The sequence below is a fragment of the Choristoneura fumiferana genome, chromosome 28, assembly GCF_025370935.1.
Source record: "Choristoneura fumiferana chromosome 28, NRCan_CFum_1, whole genome shotgun sequence".
Lineage (NCBI taxonomy): Eukaryota > Metazoa > Arthropoda > Insecta > Lepidoptera > Tortricidae > Choristoneura > Choristoneura fumiferana.
In genome coordinates, this window is record NC_133499.1 from 5,683,707 (window position 1) to 5,702,263 (window position 18,557).

Consider the following 18,557-nt stretch of genomic DNA (forward strand, 5'->3'; position numbering starts at 1 on the left):
ATTGTTAACAGTAAACAGCGTAAAGGTCTATAATTTATGACGTTTTTTGAAAGTCCTTTTTTAACTAATCCGTTTTTAATTCACACATATTTAGCAAAAGAAAGTTGTTGTTAATTTAAAAAAATATGGCTCTGTCCATTTGAGGACAATTTTGCCAGTGTCTAGTAGTTTTTGCCGTTGTACGGTACAAAATTCTAGAAAACGAATATGAGAGGTAATGGTGGATGAACGATGACAGCGTGAATCCCAAAGAAAGTTAAACACGTGAATTTTTTTCAGGTCTCTATTATGTGTCACGTCAATGTCACTATTAACAATAACTGTTAAGCTAGGTATTATATGCATGAAAAATAGTAGATTGATAACCAAGGGTGGAAAGTGACCTGAGATATTTTATTTCTCACTTCGTTCGAGCGCCAATAGTTCGAGGGGAAATGGGTTATTTCACCCGAGTTAGACACTCTACTTTTCATTTCGACTGTGACGAAAGTAAAATAGAAACAAAAAAATGAGAATAACATTAAATTGAATTTCAGTATTCAGTATACAGTAAATTGAATTTACTTAAATCCAACCTCCAACGGTACCTTTTCGACCAGGCCATGGCCGACTATAAAAAAAATCGAGTTGGTCATGGCCAAGGAGCTTGTATACCTACAAAACTGGAGGTTGAACGCCGAACGAAGAAGTTCGACCTTTATTACTTATATTCCATGTCTTCTTTCACATTTCACGAATGACTTCCATCTCTTTCTTAACCTAACTAAAGAAAGAGATGGAATATGTTCGTGACGTAATAAAGATAAAATTTCTTGTTGACCAACTCGATTTTTATATAGTCTGCCGTGGCAAGTGGCCAGGTCGAAAAGGTACCGTTGGAGGTTGGATATAAGTAAATTCAATTTATTATTATTCTAATTTTTTTGTAGTATTACTCTTTCCTCAGGAGCTGAAAACGCTACCCATTTCCCCTCGAACTATTGGCACTCTCACTTCGTTTGAGCGCCAGAAATATCTCAGGTGAAATGGGTCACTTTCCACCCTTGGTTATCAATCTACTATTTAATCTCGATTTTTTTTTATCAATTTGACGGAAAAGTTAACTATCAGGTAGTTCAAATCAATGAATTGAGTGTCTGCCGAAGTTAACGAAAAAAAAAACACGGTGTATATCTTAACCCAAATATAAACTTCGGGCCGCATGCGGTCTACAGGCCTGGCGTGGTTACAAACACCATGGTGCTTACACAACCATGGTGTGGTTTTATGTATTTTATTATGTTATCACTATGATGGATAACCTTAAGCTAGGCTATGGAATGTTTTGATATAAAACAGTTATCGTGGTATTTCTACCTATATAGATATTATTATCTTTAGGTATCTAATATTAACAGAGCACGGATAGTTTGCTTGTGTGTTTGCAAACGTAAACATCTTGGCGTATATAGTACATTGTTGTAGAGGCTCGAAAGTAAGCAATAGATGGACGAGTTAGTTTGAAGGCCAACCCGAAGGGGAGGCCCATCGATAATTCGAGTTCATCTATTCCATTTTTGGCCGAGACTAAACAGGAAATAAAAATATTTATCACAAAACAAACAATAAGAATCCAATGTCTGCGTTGCTCCCGCCGTGTGACACTCTTTACCAGCCCCAAACCGGCCCGGATAATACTGACATGGAAATACCGACCCGATTTTTTTTGTACACAAATTTGTATGGGCGTGTACACGAATAATCGGTCGGTATTTCCATGTCGGTATTATCCAGGGCGGTAAATAGTGTCACCCCTCCCGCCGATTTTAGTTTTTCTTTTGTGACATTCTTTTTTAAACGAGTCCCTACGTAGTGGCCAGTATGCAACCACATATTAAAAAAAATGAAAACGTCATCCTCGTCATGTCCGACCTGCTGCGATGCTGTGGCGTTTTTTCATACTTAAAAAAATTAAAGCATTTTGTGCATATTATGCGTTTAAGAAAAAAATCACCTCGCAAAAGTCATGAATCACGCATTCTCATTGGTCAATTTAATATCACATGCAGCAGACGATTAATTTTGATTGGTCTAATTGTCGCTTCAGCACGCCAGGAATGAAATTCAGAAATTATATTCAAAAAAGTCGTATCGTATTATGAAATACATGTATTGATACGACCTGTTTTCGTAATGTGTTACATTGTTGTCGTGTTTTGGGAGCCATAAATATGTCAGCTGTTAAATGTACGTACATATACAGGCAGTTTTGGGTACTGGATTTAGGTTTTCTATGGCCACATTATCGAGCAGTGTCGTGAAAAATAATTTATTAAATCAGTCGTTACTTTGCGGAAGTACGAGTACAATAGTACATATCAATGAAATACGGACAAGCAATTACTTTTTTCGCCCGCGAACTTTGGATAGCTAAGTCTATGTAAAAAATCTTTTGAGTATGAACTTTGACAGTTCGAAACGCGTCAGAGAAGCGAGAGCCAGGGAGAACTGGCGTAGAATTGTTCGACGTGCTACGTGACCACGACTGCTCTGCCAAGAGTATCCGACAAAGAAGTTTTAAAATAATCTATCCAATTTGCCCGTCACTGACAATTATGTACCTTCCTGTCATCCAATAAGCTTATCGATGGTCGACAATGATTTACTTGTCAACGACAGGAGTTCAGTACAAGACATGTCACACGACGGTTTTTGAAACGCCCTAAGAAAAAGTGACAATTACCCTGTTTTTACTGTCTACAATTAAAAAAATGTCAACTTATATGAAACGAGAATGGTCGTGACTACCCGACATTTTGTCATAATTTTCGACAACTGTCGACTTGTCCAATTTTATGAAATGAGGCCCAGTTGGGTTTGTGTGATTTGTGAGTGAAAAGGCTGTAACTGAACCAGTGAGATAGATATAGATTAAGGCTAAATTATAAAAAGGTTCACTTTATTTTTGGCTGTTCAGTATTTTCGGCTGTTTCATTTTGTGTTAAAAAGTTTTTAATTTATAATTGTTTCCACTTTCCTTCAGGGTAAGATATTTTTTCCAAATTTATATGAGCCAAACTTTGAGGACAACCCTATGCAATAAAAAAAGAATAATCACTACTTTGTAAAAAGTTTTGCGTGATCATATATTTACATTAATAATTGAGAGCCTCCTCCGATTTTTTTTTGTCGGTTAAAATGTTACCACGACTCATTGTCTGTTACGCACGTAGTTCGCCGGGTCAGCTTGTAGCTGATAATAACAACAATAAGCGAGCAAATCAATAAGGCGATAGCAGTTACATCATAAAAGCAAGTCCGTGTTTGTATTTATCTCGTGTACGTATCTATATATAGTTTGTAGGACTTCTGAAGAGGGTTCCGTCACTGGTATTGTGGTTCCGTCGCATGGAGCGGAGCGAGACAGCGGAGCGGTGAGTGAGACAAGAAACACCAATACAATTTTGAACAGACTACCGTGAGATTCACTGATATTTAGGGGTTACGATATAGCTGATGCGTTTTGCGGTGCGGGTGGACGCCTGTTAAGTAATAGTATGAGCAGGGGTCTCCTTCGTAATCCATAATATCGTTTGTCCTCAACTCAAATGCCATAACACTTTTGCCATAAACACTTTTGACATATCATAATTTTGCCATAATGATCTTATGTCCTAATAATCATAAGCCACAATATCACATTTCCTAATACTCTAAATCCCTAATATGTTTTGTACTAATATAGTAAGACATAAAACTTACGAATAATAATATTAAAATCCATAATATTTAATGCCATAACAGAGCACTTGTTGGGCAAACAGCGACTTGCGAGCCAGAAAAGTAGATTAGGTTAGAACTGAGACCCCAACAGTGACGAATCGGTACTAGAAAAGTAAGTTAGGTTAGGTTAAAACTGCGACTCCTACATAAACGAACCGCAGCCAGAAATGTAGATTAGGATAGGTTAGAACTAGCAAGTATTTAGAATCTTTAAAAATAAAGATAAGCTAGGTAAATCAAATAATTAATTGTATAATTCTTATGAAAGAAAGATATAATTTCTTTTTAACTGCTTCCCGCGTGGGAACTATGGCCAAGCCCTCTTGTTCTGAGAGGAGGCCTGTGCCCAGCAGTGGGACGTATATAGGCTGGGATGATGATGATGATTAACTGCTTCTCTACAGAAACGATCCGCAGCCTGAAAAGTAGGTTAGGTTAGGTTGGAACTGCGACCCAACAGAAACGAACTGCAGCTAGAAAAGTAGGTAAGGTTAGAATTGCGACTCAATATTAGGACAAAAAATATTATGGCATTTACGTTATGGCAAAAGATCATTATTTCAAAAGTAGTTATGGATTTTGAAATTAGGACAAAAGATATTATGAATTCCAATATAGACCTATGAACAGCGCTAAATGCGCGCGTCGTGTGCGTAAGATTGTACCTGCACCCGCCCGCAGGTTGCGCCCGCGATGCACCCGCGACAGCTAGCGTAGGGCCTTAATGAAAAAAGCCCGGATAACCCTCGTCTCAAGTCGAGTTTAGCTTGACATGTTTCGGACTAATTCGTAGCCCTTCCTCTAGGAGCAACGCGATACGCTGCTGCAAAACGCGCACTGCCTGGAAGGGCTACGAATTAGCCCGAAATATGTCGAGCTAAACTCGATTTAGGTAACGAGATTAACCGACGAAAAAAAAACGGGGAGGTGCTCAAGTCGACACGTATATATTTTTTTATGTATGACCACGCATAACTTTTTACAGAGTAGTCCGATTTTCATAATTATTTTTTTAATGGATAGGGTATACCTTGAAGTTGGTATTATATAAATTTGGAAAAAAAAATTACCCCAGGGTGGGAAAAAGTAATTAAACCGCCGAAAAAACAGAAAAGCAAAAAATAATAACCCTTTTTCTCCTATTTAACCTTAATCTACGTAGGTACTAGTTTGGAGTCGGTGCCTCAGTACTTGCCATCAGACCTCAGTCGACCTATAGTCAGTAGCCCTATAGTCGTCTGCCTGATCGGCTTCTATCACTCCTGATGGCTCGTGCTGAAGCACCGACTTCAAACTAGTACCTAGAATAAGGTTAAATAGGATAAAAAGGTATATTATTATTTGCTTTTCTCTTTTTTCGGTGGTTTCATTTTGTTTGTTATTTCATTAAATATCAATAAAATTGTATAAAATATCTGCTCCTCTTCAGTGGACAGGGAATTGGTAACTATACTGATTTGGATAGGTAATTAGCTAAATGTAAACAAACTTCAGCTGCCAGATTTGGTACATTCAAGGATTTTAAACATTCAAGTTATCTATCACAAGTCAAAAGTCAAAATATCTTTATTCAATTTAGGCTATAACAAGCACTTATGAATGTCAAAAAAATCTACCACCGGTTCGGAAAAACCTCTGTTGAGAAGAATCCGGCAAGAAACTCAACGAGGTATATTTTTTTAAACAGATTTACAATATTATTAAATGATATCTATACATCACAAGTATTTAACACAACTTTATTTTTAACACAGTAGGTTCGCTATTTGAAGGGATCGCTAATGCGGATCGGAATTATTTCCAAATATCCCTGTCCATGATATAATCATTAACTTTATAATACGGCTTAGATATTAATGTCTTCTTGACAATAAATCTGATCTATCATTGTAATACAAACTACAAGTAGACTGGTGTATTTCAACACAGCAATGTAAATATTTAGATAGCTTAATGGGGGAATTTTAATACATAAGTCACCAATTGACGTTGTTTTGTTTACATTTAGTTAAATACTTACCCAACCAAGAACGAGTAGGTATAGCTTAAGAATTCATACAAAACCGGGAAGGGGGAGAAAGAGAGATGTGAAGCGGGACGGAAAAACAAGCGCCAGCGGCATTTTAGCGTGAAGGAGTAACAAGCATACACACACTCACAAACTTTCAAATAAAAAATGAAATAAAATAGTAAATTAAAAAAAACAAAAATCTGGCCTTCAAAAATAAAAATAAGTCTAGCGGTCTACAATTCTGTTACTTAAGTAACTTGAAATTCAGCAGTCGGGGGCCCATTCATTCATAGTCATGACCGGCACATAATTCTCAGTAATGGGTCCTTAGGTTACTGTTGAATTTTAAGTTACTTAATTACGAGGGGTTTCCGCGTCTGTTTGCCATAAGCTGTACCCTACATGGGTTATCTCACATAGTGGGTATATAACAGTAATAATGCTTATCAATCTTACTTAAAGCTGTATTATACAATATTTGTTTTAGACGACAAGCATTTGTGGCAAACAACTGACGACTTGGTGAGTAGAAAAAGAAAATATTCAATATATAAATTAAATATTTAGCAAAAAAATATAAATAATCTTTATTAATTCTATAAAAACCAGGCGAAATTGCTACAAGCCGTATTTCTTTACTTTATAATTTACTAGACGTATTAATGTTCATAAAACACATTTTAAAGTCAACAATTTTTGTTAACAGAACTTTAAAAAAAACTAAGTATTTTCAAAAATATTTTTTTATTTAATGGCATAAAGGGTACAAAGTTTTTTTATTTGGCCTTTAAATAGACTGACTTTTTAACCTCCGACGCAAAAATAGGGTTGTTATAAGTTTGGCCGCTGTGTAGTGTCTGTCTGGCTGTCTGTGTGTCTGTCTGTGGCACCGTAGCTCTTAAACGGGTAAACCGATTTAAAAGCGTTTTTTTATGTGAAAGCAGGTTTTCTAGCGATGGTTCTTAGACATGTTTCATCATAATCGGTTTAGCCGTTTTTGAGATATTGAACTTTTGAAGTGACTAACCTAACCTAACCTAACCAACAAAAAGTTGGAAAACCCCTGACTTTGTCACTTCAAAGTTCGATATCTCAAAAACGGCTAAACCGATTTCGATGAAACATGTCTAAAAACCATCGCTATAAAACCTGGTTTCAAATTAAAAAACCTGCATTCAAATTTATCCACCCGCTTAAGAGCTTCGACGCCACAGACAGACACACAGACTCGTAGCAATCAAACTTATTCTTTTCTCGAATAAAAATATTTTTTCATGTATATCGTACTAGCTTTTACAATACAATACAATACGGTAATTGTTTCTTCTCAGATATAAACATGGAGGCTGTAGTATTCAACGGTAAAGAGCTCACACTAAAATATGTGAAGGACTTCCCCATCCCGAAGATTGTGAACGATACCGATGTGATCGTCAAGGTGGAGTACTCTGGAATCTGCGGTACTGACGTGCACATCATTCAGGTAAGATCTTCTTAGTCGGACACTCTTGTCAGAGTCACAATGCAAGTAATAGCGGGTGAGGGTGACATCTATTTGGCATACTTTTTAATGTCCGAAACTGATTACGCATAATAGGTTTCACATAATTTACTTACGCCGAATCTTAAGCTTGCTGAAATTTAGTTCGGCATTATTCTGTATAAGCCGAATAATGGTTTACCCGAATATTAATTTAGCATAATATTAACGTGGCCGAATTTTACTATGCATAATCTTGTTTAGCATAAATGTTATATTTTGATAGGCTGAAATCCTGTCCAAATCTATGTCCGAAAATAAATTACCTAATTACTATTTATGACTAGAAAATAGGTTATTAGGTTAGGTTAGAATTGTATTTGTAACGGAACGAACAGCCACTAGTAAAAGAAACACGGCCATAAAGAGTGGGGACGGGGGGCGAAGCCTACATATGCCTACTCGTATACAATAAAATCTGCACACGTCTGTTTTACTTTTTGCCCACGCCAACCCTAGCGCTCCGCCCAGCCGTAGGCATAAATTTCAAGAATACGGCTCAGTCAATCAACTGCCTATTACTTGTATTGTGTCTGTGGCCGTGGTTGCGCAGACGAGGTACACGGAGAGGTGTTCGGTGGGTCGTAGACTTTTTCGAGGACAGCCCTCTTAGCATGTGCTAGAAATGTCTGCCGGTTAGAGGCGATGCGAGTACACTGGACCATGGTGGACTCGGTCAGTCCAGCGAGTTGGTGATCGGCCTCGTGCGCATGAGGTAAGAAATAAGAGTTAATTTATTAGAACAGAATGCAGTATAATGTCTTGTCAGTATTTATCATGCTCTCTCAACTAGCTTATTGAAGTTTACCGAAGTTAATTGAGAAAAGAAAATAAATACGAACTTATCACACAAAATACGATCGAAAGAGGGTTATAAGGTCGATATTATGCAGAATTAGGTACACTTAAAACTATGAGATTATTGGTGAAGAAAACATAGCCGATTGGTTTTTTGGAGTCTTCTTGTATTTTTTATTTCAACTCCAAATTTGTTACTTTTACGGGTATCCCGTGAAACCATATCGAAAATACAAACTGAGATATGGATGCACAGAAAAACCAGAAAAAGAGACCAGCACTGGGAATCGAACCCAGGTCCTCAGCAATCCGTACTGCGTGCTATAACCCCTACACCACTGCTGGACAGGAATCTAGTCATGAATTTTTCCTATGCATACATAGCCATCCGTTTTTACGAGCGCCAGAATACTATTGCCGCGTCTTGTCCAGGGCATGAAGATAAAGCTAAATTGGACGCCCATCGGTGTCTGCGGCATTATATTAGGGTCCACCAAGACGCCGATGGGCGTGAATGTCAATGAATGGGTTAACTGTTACAGGGTGAGTTCCCGGCCAGCAAGGAGCGCCCTCTGGCGATGGGCCACGAGTTCAGCGGCATCATCACCCAAGTCGGCAAAGCATCCGTCTTCAAAGTCGGGCAGAAGGTCGTCGTTGATCCTAACAGGTATGATATCATCATCATTTCGACTCTCGACCTGAAGCCGTATTGTCTAAAACCCATTTTAGACTTGCAAGAAAAATCGTGCCAGTAGTAATAATAAGAAACAAATTTCTTATTGTCGTATTTCTTCTGTTTAACGTTGTTATTTTTGGGTCATATCTATAAAAGTTCATTTTAACTCAGTTCCAGTGGTCAGTTTGACGTGGAATTTGGCATAAATAATGAAATCGAACCCGAGACCTCAAGCTTTACAGTCAGGTCACTATGTAAGGGCCAAAGATAGCTGGCGCGGGTGCAGAATCCGCTGCACGCGACTCGAGCAGTTAGCGCTGCTCAGGGACTGTGACGCTTGCACAGAGCGGGTGGACGCATATTGAACAATAGCACAGTATAGTGTGTCACACACTACGCAGATACGATAATATTTTATCTGCGTATAATAACTTAATGATCTGAAACTATCACACACTACGCAGATACGATAATATACGAGACGGTACATTCAGTCTAAATCCTTCAAACTGAGTAGACTTGTTTTTTGGTGCGGATTGTTTATACAGGATGTTTTCGTATTTATCTCTTCTAGATTTACTCGCGTATCTGTCTGATGTGCTTAGTGTTAGGTGGGTGTTTCAAGGTGGAAGGACCTTGTGCAAAGTCCGCCCGGATTGCTACCACCATCTTGCTAGCTAATCCTGCCGTGAAGCAGCAGTGCTTGCACTGTTGTGTTTCGGCGTGGAGAGTAAGACAGCCGGTGAAATTACTGGCACTTGAGGTATCCCATCTTAGGCCTCTAGGTTGGCAACGCATCTGCAATACCTCTGTTGTTGCAGATGTTTATGGGCGGTGGTGATCTCTTACCATCAGGAGACCCACTTGCTCGTTTGCCATCCAGTCGAAAAAATAATGTATAATGTAGTGAAAAACAGTATAATACTGTTTTTAACAGTATAGTTGGCAACCCTACTGCACCCGCCCGCAGGCTGCGCCCGCGACGCACCCGCGACGGCTAGCGTAGGCTCTAACGAATAAAATGACAACCATCATTCATAATCATAACATCTGTGTATTCCAGTGCCTGCCACATTTGCGACCACTGCCGGAGCGGCAACTACCATTACTGCTTGACTGCTGGCATCAACAGCACCATCGGTATCTGGCGGGACGGGGGCTGGGCTGAATACGTGCTGTGTCCACAAAACAATGTATTTACGCTGCCTGATGACATCACTACAGAACAAGGTACCTCACACATAGACAACCCTCTACCAAAAAAAATCTGCAGTCGGTAATAAAGACTAACAAAAAACCCTCGATAACCCTAAAGCCGCGTATCCACTAGAGGCAGCCTCGGGCCGAGCGGCTGCCTCGCTCCGAGGCCGCGCAAGTGGAGACGCTGCCAAAGGCACGGCTCAGACTGAGGCTCCTTTGAGCACGGCCAAAAAACCGACTAAATATGGCTCGGCTCGCTGTGCTCGGCTGAGACTGCTCTAATAGATACGCGGCTTAATAACTAGTAAAATAAACTGTAGTAAAAATTATAACAAACCATACAATGAAACTCCACAAAAAAAATATTTTGCTACCTCTAATCCTCTAATCGGTATAAAAAAAAACAGGTGATAGTGAAGATCGGTGCAAACTTTATGCAATTTGTATGGGTCGAAAACTCATTAACATCAAATCACAGGAAACACCGTGAAATAACAAAAAAAAATTATTAAAAATATTTAAATATTAGCCGCGCAAGATCGAGCCAAATGGAAAACTCTTCTACGAGCCCTATGTCCCTAGTGAGGGATAACAGGATCACATCATCATCATCATCATCATTTAAATATTTGCTCGTTTCCTTGGTCTTCCAATGCTTTTCCTCTGACGTCCAAAAGTTCGACCACGAAAAACAAAAGAATGCGAAAATCAATACTTGTAACTACTTATTCGAAATACGAAGCTGCCAGTAACAGATTATGAAAATTACGTCAAAAAAGGTCAGGGACTATCAATGCTAGAAAGCTGTAATTTTGCACGGATATATATGTAAACTATGCCGACAAAATGGTATATTAAAAAAAACAAAAACAATTTTTTTTATGGTACCTTTCATAGACGTAAAGCGGGGGAGGACGTTAACAAAACAAAAATAAGTAGCATTAGTAGAATTATCAATATAATTTTATTAAGTTTTCCTCAAGAACTACGGATCTGTTTAAACATATTATATATTATATTATATTATATTTAAAAGCCTGTAGAGGTGTCCCACTGCTGGGTAAAGGCTTCCCCCATGTCCTCCACTCTACCCGTTCTTGGGCGATCTCTGACCAGCTGCGAAGAAAGGCGTCCAGATCATCCCGCCATCGACGCCTGGGCTTGCCATGCCGCCGAAGTCCGTTTTGTGGTATCCAGTCAGTGGCTATATTAGCCACCTATTGGGTTCCATACGTCTGACGTGGCCTGCCCAGTCCCATTTCAGCCTGGCAGTCTGAGCACCGACATCAGCAATGCGTGTTTTAGAGCGCATCTTTAAACATATTGTGCAATATTTAAATATGGCAAGCTTATTTGTTTTCTGTTATCTTAACCTAAAGGTGATGTAGATAAAACATACGCGACTACTTTTATCAGTAAATACCTAGGCTGCCACGAAAGTTTGTAGCTGTATGAAAACTATAAATATTTTATTCCTAAATTGCATGATAAATTAAAGATAATTTACCAATTAACCTCTTTGTATAGTGGCATACTGGCCAGTAACATTTTCTTTTTTAATTTAGAAAAAATTAAGGTTTCAGTGGGAAAAAACTTTATGACAAACGATGATTCGTACAAACATAACTGTATGACTAGCAAAGAGTATGCGAACTTTGGCGCTCCCATTATTCAATTAAGTCTAAGTTCCCTGCTCAGTGCTATCTCCTTCTTTATAAGGCAAAAAGTAAAGGCTTATAATAGTTATTTATGTGGCTGGTGCATAACGAGAGGCATTAAAGCACGAGTGTGGTTTTATGAAACGAGCCGAAGGCGAGTTTCATAATAAGATCACACGAGTGTTTTAATGCTTAATTATGTATAGCCGCATACATAACTTTATCTACATGCATATCATAAGTTTTCTTTAAATATGTTCAGATATGGCCTGTATTTTTAAGTTAGTGTTACTGATAACTAGTTTGAAGTACCTACCAAGCTTAAATAAAACAGATAATAAAAAACTAAAGTTTTATTTATAATTATTATTATTATCTACATGCATGTCATAAGTTTTCTACAATATGTACAGATATGCATTGTTAAAAAAAGTATTATCGATACTTTAAAGTAAACATTAAGATGCCTGTACTTTAATGTGAACATTAAGATGCACCGCAGATACCAGGTTCTTAATAAAAGCCATTTGATAGTCGTTTCTGAACATGTAATAGGGAAGTTATGATATGCATGTAGATAAATACTTATAATAATGTTACCGCTTCCAGTGTTCTGTGTGAGCCGTACTCCTGCGTAGCCATGGTTCGACGCGCATCACCGCTACAAGTGGAGAGAAGATTCTCATCGTGGGAGCTGGCATCATCGGTGAGTTTTTAGGGTTCCGTAGCCAAAATAGCAAACGGAACCTTATAGTTTCGCCATGTCTGTCTGTCTCCGTCCGCGGCTTTGCTCAGGGACTATCAATGCTAGAAAGCTGTAATTTTGCACGAATGTATATATAAACTATGCCGACAAAATGGTATAGTAAAAAATCTTAAATTTTTTTTTAGAGTACCTCCCTAGACGTAAAGTGATTGATTGATTGATTGATTGATTGATTAAAACTTTATTTTCACCATAACACAAAAAACACAATATCGAACTATACATAGGTAGGTATTAATAAAGTTAAGATTAACCTAATAAAGTTAGCTAAACTGAAAAACAAAAAAATAAAACAAACATCTTAAAATATGTGCATTAGTGGATACCATGTGCTATGGGAAAAAAGGCGCTGACTCAGCATAAAACTGCGGGTGACCGCAGCGCTGGTATTCTGCCAGAACCTTAGAGAGAGATCTGTGGAAATGGTTTATATGCCAAAGTATAAAAGTTTCAAAAAGAAATAAGAAAAAATAGATATAATTTATGATTAAAGTCCAATAAGTGAATAACAAATAAAATACTGAATTAACAATGCACCTACTGCAATGCTTAATTGTATAATGCCAAAAATAAATGCGAAAGTTTGTAAGTCAGTTTGTTTATTACGTCATCACGTCCAAAGCACTGAACCGATTTAGATGAAATTCGGTATACAGATATTTTGAGTCCTGGGGAAGGATAAGATAGTTTTTATCCCAAAAAAACTGCACAGCACCCGCGGGATATCGATAAACGAAATTCCACACAGACGGAGTCGCAGGCAACATGCACACAGTAAGGGAACATTTTAGGGCTGTTGAATCTTTTGTAAATTTAATAAATGCAAGCGATATTTTGTTTTAAAAGATTTTTTTGACTTGAGTTCACGAAGCGGCGGAGGTATATTATTCCAACACTTTGTGGCTGAATATCTAAAACTTCCCCTAAATGCGGCCGACCCATGAGGAGGCATTGCCAATACAACCGCACGAGAGGGCCTTACGTCACAGAGCCTTCTCTGCCCCGACCAAGTTAATTTTTTGAAGAGGTAGCTTGGAGTTTTAGTATTGACAATGTCAAACAAAAGACAGGCCAACATAAGCTCCTGTCTACCCGAAACTCTAAGCCAGTTTGCACTGTTAATAAATGGGGAAACATGGAAACGCGGAGGTATCTTAAAGCAGTACCTAGCACATGCATTCTGTACCCTTTGAAGGAGACGCCTCGAACGTGCCAGGAGGCAGGGTCCAAAAGCAGTTAGACAGTAATTCAATTTAGATAGTACAAGGGCTTCACAAAGTCTAACACGCACGTTCACACTCAATAAGTCACGCACATTGTATAAGACTTTCAAGCGATAAAAAGAGTTGCGAGCTATTTCTACGACGTGTTTCTCAAAACGTAAATTACTGTCCAACAAAACACCAAGATTACGTGCTTCCTCAGCACGGTCAACCTCAACACCATTTATTACAATCCTAGGTCCGCACGCCAAGACCCTGCTGACCTGACCTGAGGAACCGAGTATCATGTATTTTGATTTTGACGGATTCAAAACCAGAGAATTTACGCAAGACCACTCAAAGATACTCTGAAGATCTGCATTAATCTTGGAAACAGCAGCGTCAAAATCACGTGGATGGAAAGATAAATAAATTTGCAGATCATCAGCGTACAAGTGATACTTGCAATGCCTGATACATTGAGTGATGTCCGAGCTATACAAAATAAATAAAAGTGGCCCCAAAATAGATCCTTGGGGCACCCCCCTGGTAACAGGAGCCAAATCCGATAGTATGCAATCACCACTACTCTGGTTGACTCTAACTAACTGCTTGCGACCACTAAAATAACTGTTGAACCACCTAATTGTGTTAGGGTCAAAACCATAAAAGTTTAATTTAGACAAAAGCAATCGTATATTTATGCAGTCAAAAGCTCTGGAGAAATCTAACAACACCATAATAGTACCTAAACCGGTATCTTGTGCCACAAGAACTTCATCAATGACGTCATGAAGTGCAGTCCCAGTGCTTCTCTGCCTTCTAAAACCCGATTGCACTTCCGGAAGTATTTTGTTTTTCTCCAAATAAGTCGACACCTGGTCATACACCACCTTTTCCAGAATTTTGGATTGGTAAGGAAGAATGCTGATAGGTCTCAGGTCCTTGACACTCAGCGGGTCGTTAATTTTAGGTAACGGACTCACAACGGCAGTCTTCCACACTGATGGAACTTCAGAGGTTAAGATAGAAGTATTGACTATATCAGTGATAACTGAGAGAGTTCGAGGTAAAGTCATCAAAATCATGTCGTAATTAATCTCGTCATAGCCCTGAGCATTAGACTTAGTATTCAGAAGGATTCTAGCAATCACACTTTCGTTCACGGGACGCAATTGGAAAATAGGTTCACCGTGAGAGTGATTCTCAAAGAAGTTTATGGTAGCAGAGTCAGTAGAGTCATTTCCCGGCACATTTAAAAAGTGATTGTTTGCAGCTGTAGGATCGCTGAGATGGTGAGGTAGGTCAGAAGTATTTTTGAAATTAGGGATAACATATCTTTTCAAATTTTTCCACAACACCTTGGGCTTACTCAAATTAATATTAATGTGCTGTTCAAAATAAGCTCTTTTTTCATAAAAAAGGCTCGAGTTAACCAGGTGTTTCATAGTTTTATATTGAATCCTGTCTTGAACCGATTTCGATGTCCGAAATTTATTGTGAGCGTCATTACGAAGTTTCATCATAAGACTAACATTATCCGTAAGCCAAGGCTTGGACGATTCCTTAATGACTAATTTTCGTGTAGGCGCATGAGTATTGAACAGGCTTAGCAAAAAATTATTAAAAGTAAGAATTTTATCATCAACCGAGTCCAAATCGAATATGCTCTCCCAGTCTATAAGACATAAATCATTATTAAATAAATTCGAATCAATTTTTTTTAAGGAACGACTCATGACAGTTCGAGGCATCAGCATTTTTGTTTTTAATCGCAGCTCAATAAACACAATAGCATGGCCCCCGAGCTCCACAGTATGCTCGACTTGAGAGTTTATAACACCGGCATCCGAGCATATAATGTCTATAAGTGTAGAGCTGTGATCAGTAAAGTGAGTTGGCTGGAAAATATAATTTTTTAAACTGTTACAGTCAATGAATTGCTGCAAACACCGAGTTTTGCTATCATTTATATCTAGAAGATCGATATTAAAATCACCACTAACAATAATGTAGTCAAATTTTGAAAAAGAAGTTATGGAATCACTCAAAGCATCCAAGAACACGCTGCTATTTAGCCATGGAGGTCGGTAAGCGGTGCCAATGACGAGATTATACGAGTTTATTTTAACTTTGAGCCACATTTGCTCAACATCATCAACAGTAGGGTGCGGACATATTTGTGTATTTAAACCATTTTTAACGTAGAAACCTACACCCCCGCCACATCTACGCGTACCCACCCTACGCGGGGCATGTTTCAGCCTGTAACCAGGCAGCACGGGCGCAAGATCTTCACCGCCAGCCCTCAACCAGGTTTCATTAATTGCCAAGATATCGAAATTATGTCGCAGAGCTGCCACTACAAATTCGTCATGTTTCCGAGAATTGCAAAGTGATCCTGCATTAAAAAGACCAAATTTAAAATGTTTGTGGTTAGCCATCTTTGAAACAAATGTACATAGTTAAAGGACAAAAAGAAACTACAAATAAAATATGAATTGGAAAGCAAATATAAAAATAGGACACTGAGCAATAGCCGTAAGAAGCGGGCATTAATAAAATTATAACAGTAGAGAGGAACAGAAAATCAACATACATAGCAACAAGGAAACAAATGGCGGATGTATATATTTTACAGGAAATCGCAAAATTCAGTAGCATAATACAGCATCTCTCCGCATTACATAACACATGGTAGCCACAGTAACTATGATATACTGACAATACGATAGAAAAGTAGCAAACAAGCGCAACCTCACAATAGCAAGCTGATGTAAGAAAAACACAAAGCAAAGCACTTGTAATAATTGACAGAACTAAAAAGCAATAGAATGAGAGATGGAAATAGTTACAAATTAGCATCATGGCCGCTATTAATACCAAAAACACGACCCAAATCGCACTCTGCACGGATCCGGAAGACTTTAGAGTTTTCATTTTGTCTTACCAAGACTTTACCATCCTTGGACCAGACAAACCGCCATTTCAGCTTATTGCCTAGATCTCTAGCTTTTCCTAGCAGAATGCGATTGGATCTCGTCAAGCGCTCATTAACGTAAAACGGGCACGGTCGATGGTCAGGAAGGCCCAGATCCGCAGTAGTAGAACCACGACGCACTCGAGCACTTTTAATAAGCGCATCGCGTAGAGCTCGCCGCACCAAGCGAACAACGATAGGTCGCGGACGCGAAGACTTAGATGTTTCACTAGCTTCATCAGAAGGGCGTATCGGCCCCACTCTCATGGCATGCACCACTTCCCTTTCATCAAGCGCTACTCCCAGTTTCACCGCGATGGCCAGAATAATGTGCATAGTCGATTCACCTCTCGATTCCGGAATACCCGACACTTCCAAATCATTCAACAAAGACCACTGGTCTCTTTCTTCAATTTCGGTTTGAAGCTGGACAATCCTATTCTGTAGCGTACCAGAGTTATCTTCCAATGTATTTCTCCTGGCCAATTCAGCTCTCAACGATACATTATCTGCCTCCAATACCTTGGTTTTCTCCGAGAGGGCGCGAATTTCTTCTTTTACTGCGCTCATTTGCACGAAAACCGAATCTATAATCGATTTGAATTCATCCTTCAAATTCGTAATCAACTCTTGAAAGTGCTTGCTGCAGTGATTTTTGAATTCCAGTAATTTCGTATCCATAAGCGCAGCAAAGTCCCCATATGTTATAGAGCTCTGAGATTTCGATGTGGATTGGACATTCACCACACTGTCCTGCATGGATTTCACATCACTCTCATCGAGTGTACGTGTGATATCCAGCAACGATTCATCACATGACATATCATTGATTAAGGATTTGCCGGATGGCACCACCCTGTAGTCCCCAACAGGAAGGTCCAACAGCGACTGGTCGCTGCCCGATGGCAAATGATCCCGGCCACAATCCACAGCCGCTCTTTTTTGATGTAAACTATGAACAGGGCTGTCAGTACCTCTCCTCCGCGAGGTCACGTTGTTACAAGATGGACACTGCCAGTTCTTCTTTAAATCGTGAATTTTAGCCATGTAGTATGAGCTAGCCATATTCACGCAGTTGTGGTGATAATTACCCTTACAGTGAACACAGACAAGCAATTCTATGTCACTAACACTACCGTGACAGCCTAGACACTCCATGCCGGAAGTTGCCCCTTAGCCTCTTTAAAAGCAAACAATGATACGTGCTTTACAAGTTTACCGCGCCTGATAGAAAACTTGCAGCAATCAGTCTATAACGCGCAACATAAACCGACAGGGCAATTGCAAGTAGCGACTGGCGTAGGCGTCCGCAACTTTGACAGGCAGGCGACGGATGACGTCACTCACAAGAGCGATCCTATGTTTCGCCGCGCGGCTCGACAACCTCTTGGCCCAGCGGTTCAGATGACACGTTCGGTCGGCGCGCACCACAGCCGCACCGAGTTCAAATCACGATCACAAAGCCTCTCACCCACGAAAACACCAAACCGTTCCTATTATATGAGCAATTGATGAAATACGACTATCTCACTCAGGACACACCCACAAGGCGGAGCCAGTACATTTAAGTTCCACAGGAGCAAGCGAAAATAGAAAAAAAGCACTTTAACCAATCACGATTTAAATAAATGAATTAAATTTCTAAATTGAACATAAATCCGACAGACGTTCGCTCTAAACGCACTCCACAGAGTCACTCCTTGGGGGTGATTTTTTATTTATTTATTAGAAACAAACAGTCTTACACAATAATTTTGATTTTAGCTACTAGAATTAGTTTTATATAATAGGCCGATTTTTTTTTCTCATCCAACCTTGTAGTGTGGTATCGTTGGGTAGGTCTTTTGAAACCATTAAGGCGGGAGGTGCGATGGTGGAATTTCGCAGCAGAATAATTCTTCGGAGCACACCGTGGTAAAGCCTAACGGAACCTACGTCCCTTTACAAAGATAGGGGATCCAAAC

The 18,557-nt window shown here is 39.2% G+C and overlaps 2 protein-coding genes across 3 annotated transcripts in view; both read left to right on the forward strand.

Annotated features, from left to right (window-relative positions):
• The window catches only part of LOC141443939 (uncharacterized), a 215,344-nt gene that overhangs the window by 168,065 nt on the left and 28,722 nt on the right, over positions 1 to 18,557 (forward strand). The window lies entirely within an intron of this gene.
• LOC141443934 (uncharacterized) overlaps positions 2,866 to 18,557 on the forward strand; it is a 43,660-nt gene continuing 27,968 nt past the window's right edge. The window contains exons 1-4 of one of the 2 annotated variants that reach the window (XM_074109352.1): positions 2,866 to 2,931; positions 7,105 to 7,256; positions 8,654 to 8,778; positions 9,851 to 10,017. In XM_074109352.1, the coding sequence (XP_073965453.1) occupies positions 7,113 to 7,256; positions 8,654 to 8,778; positions 9,851 to 10,017 (436 nt within the window). In that variant the 5' untranslated portion in view covers positions 2,866 to 2,931; positions 7,105 to 7,112. Of the gene's footprint in view, positions 2,932 to 6,227; positions 6,296 to 7,104; positions 7,257 to 8,653; positions 8,779 to 9,850; positions 10,018 to 18,557 lie in introns of those variants that run through there. The other variant, XM_074109351.1, reaches the window with a different exon arrangement.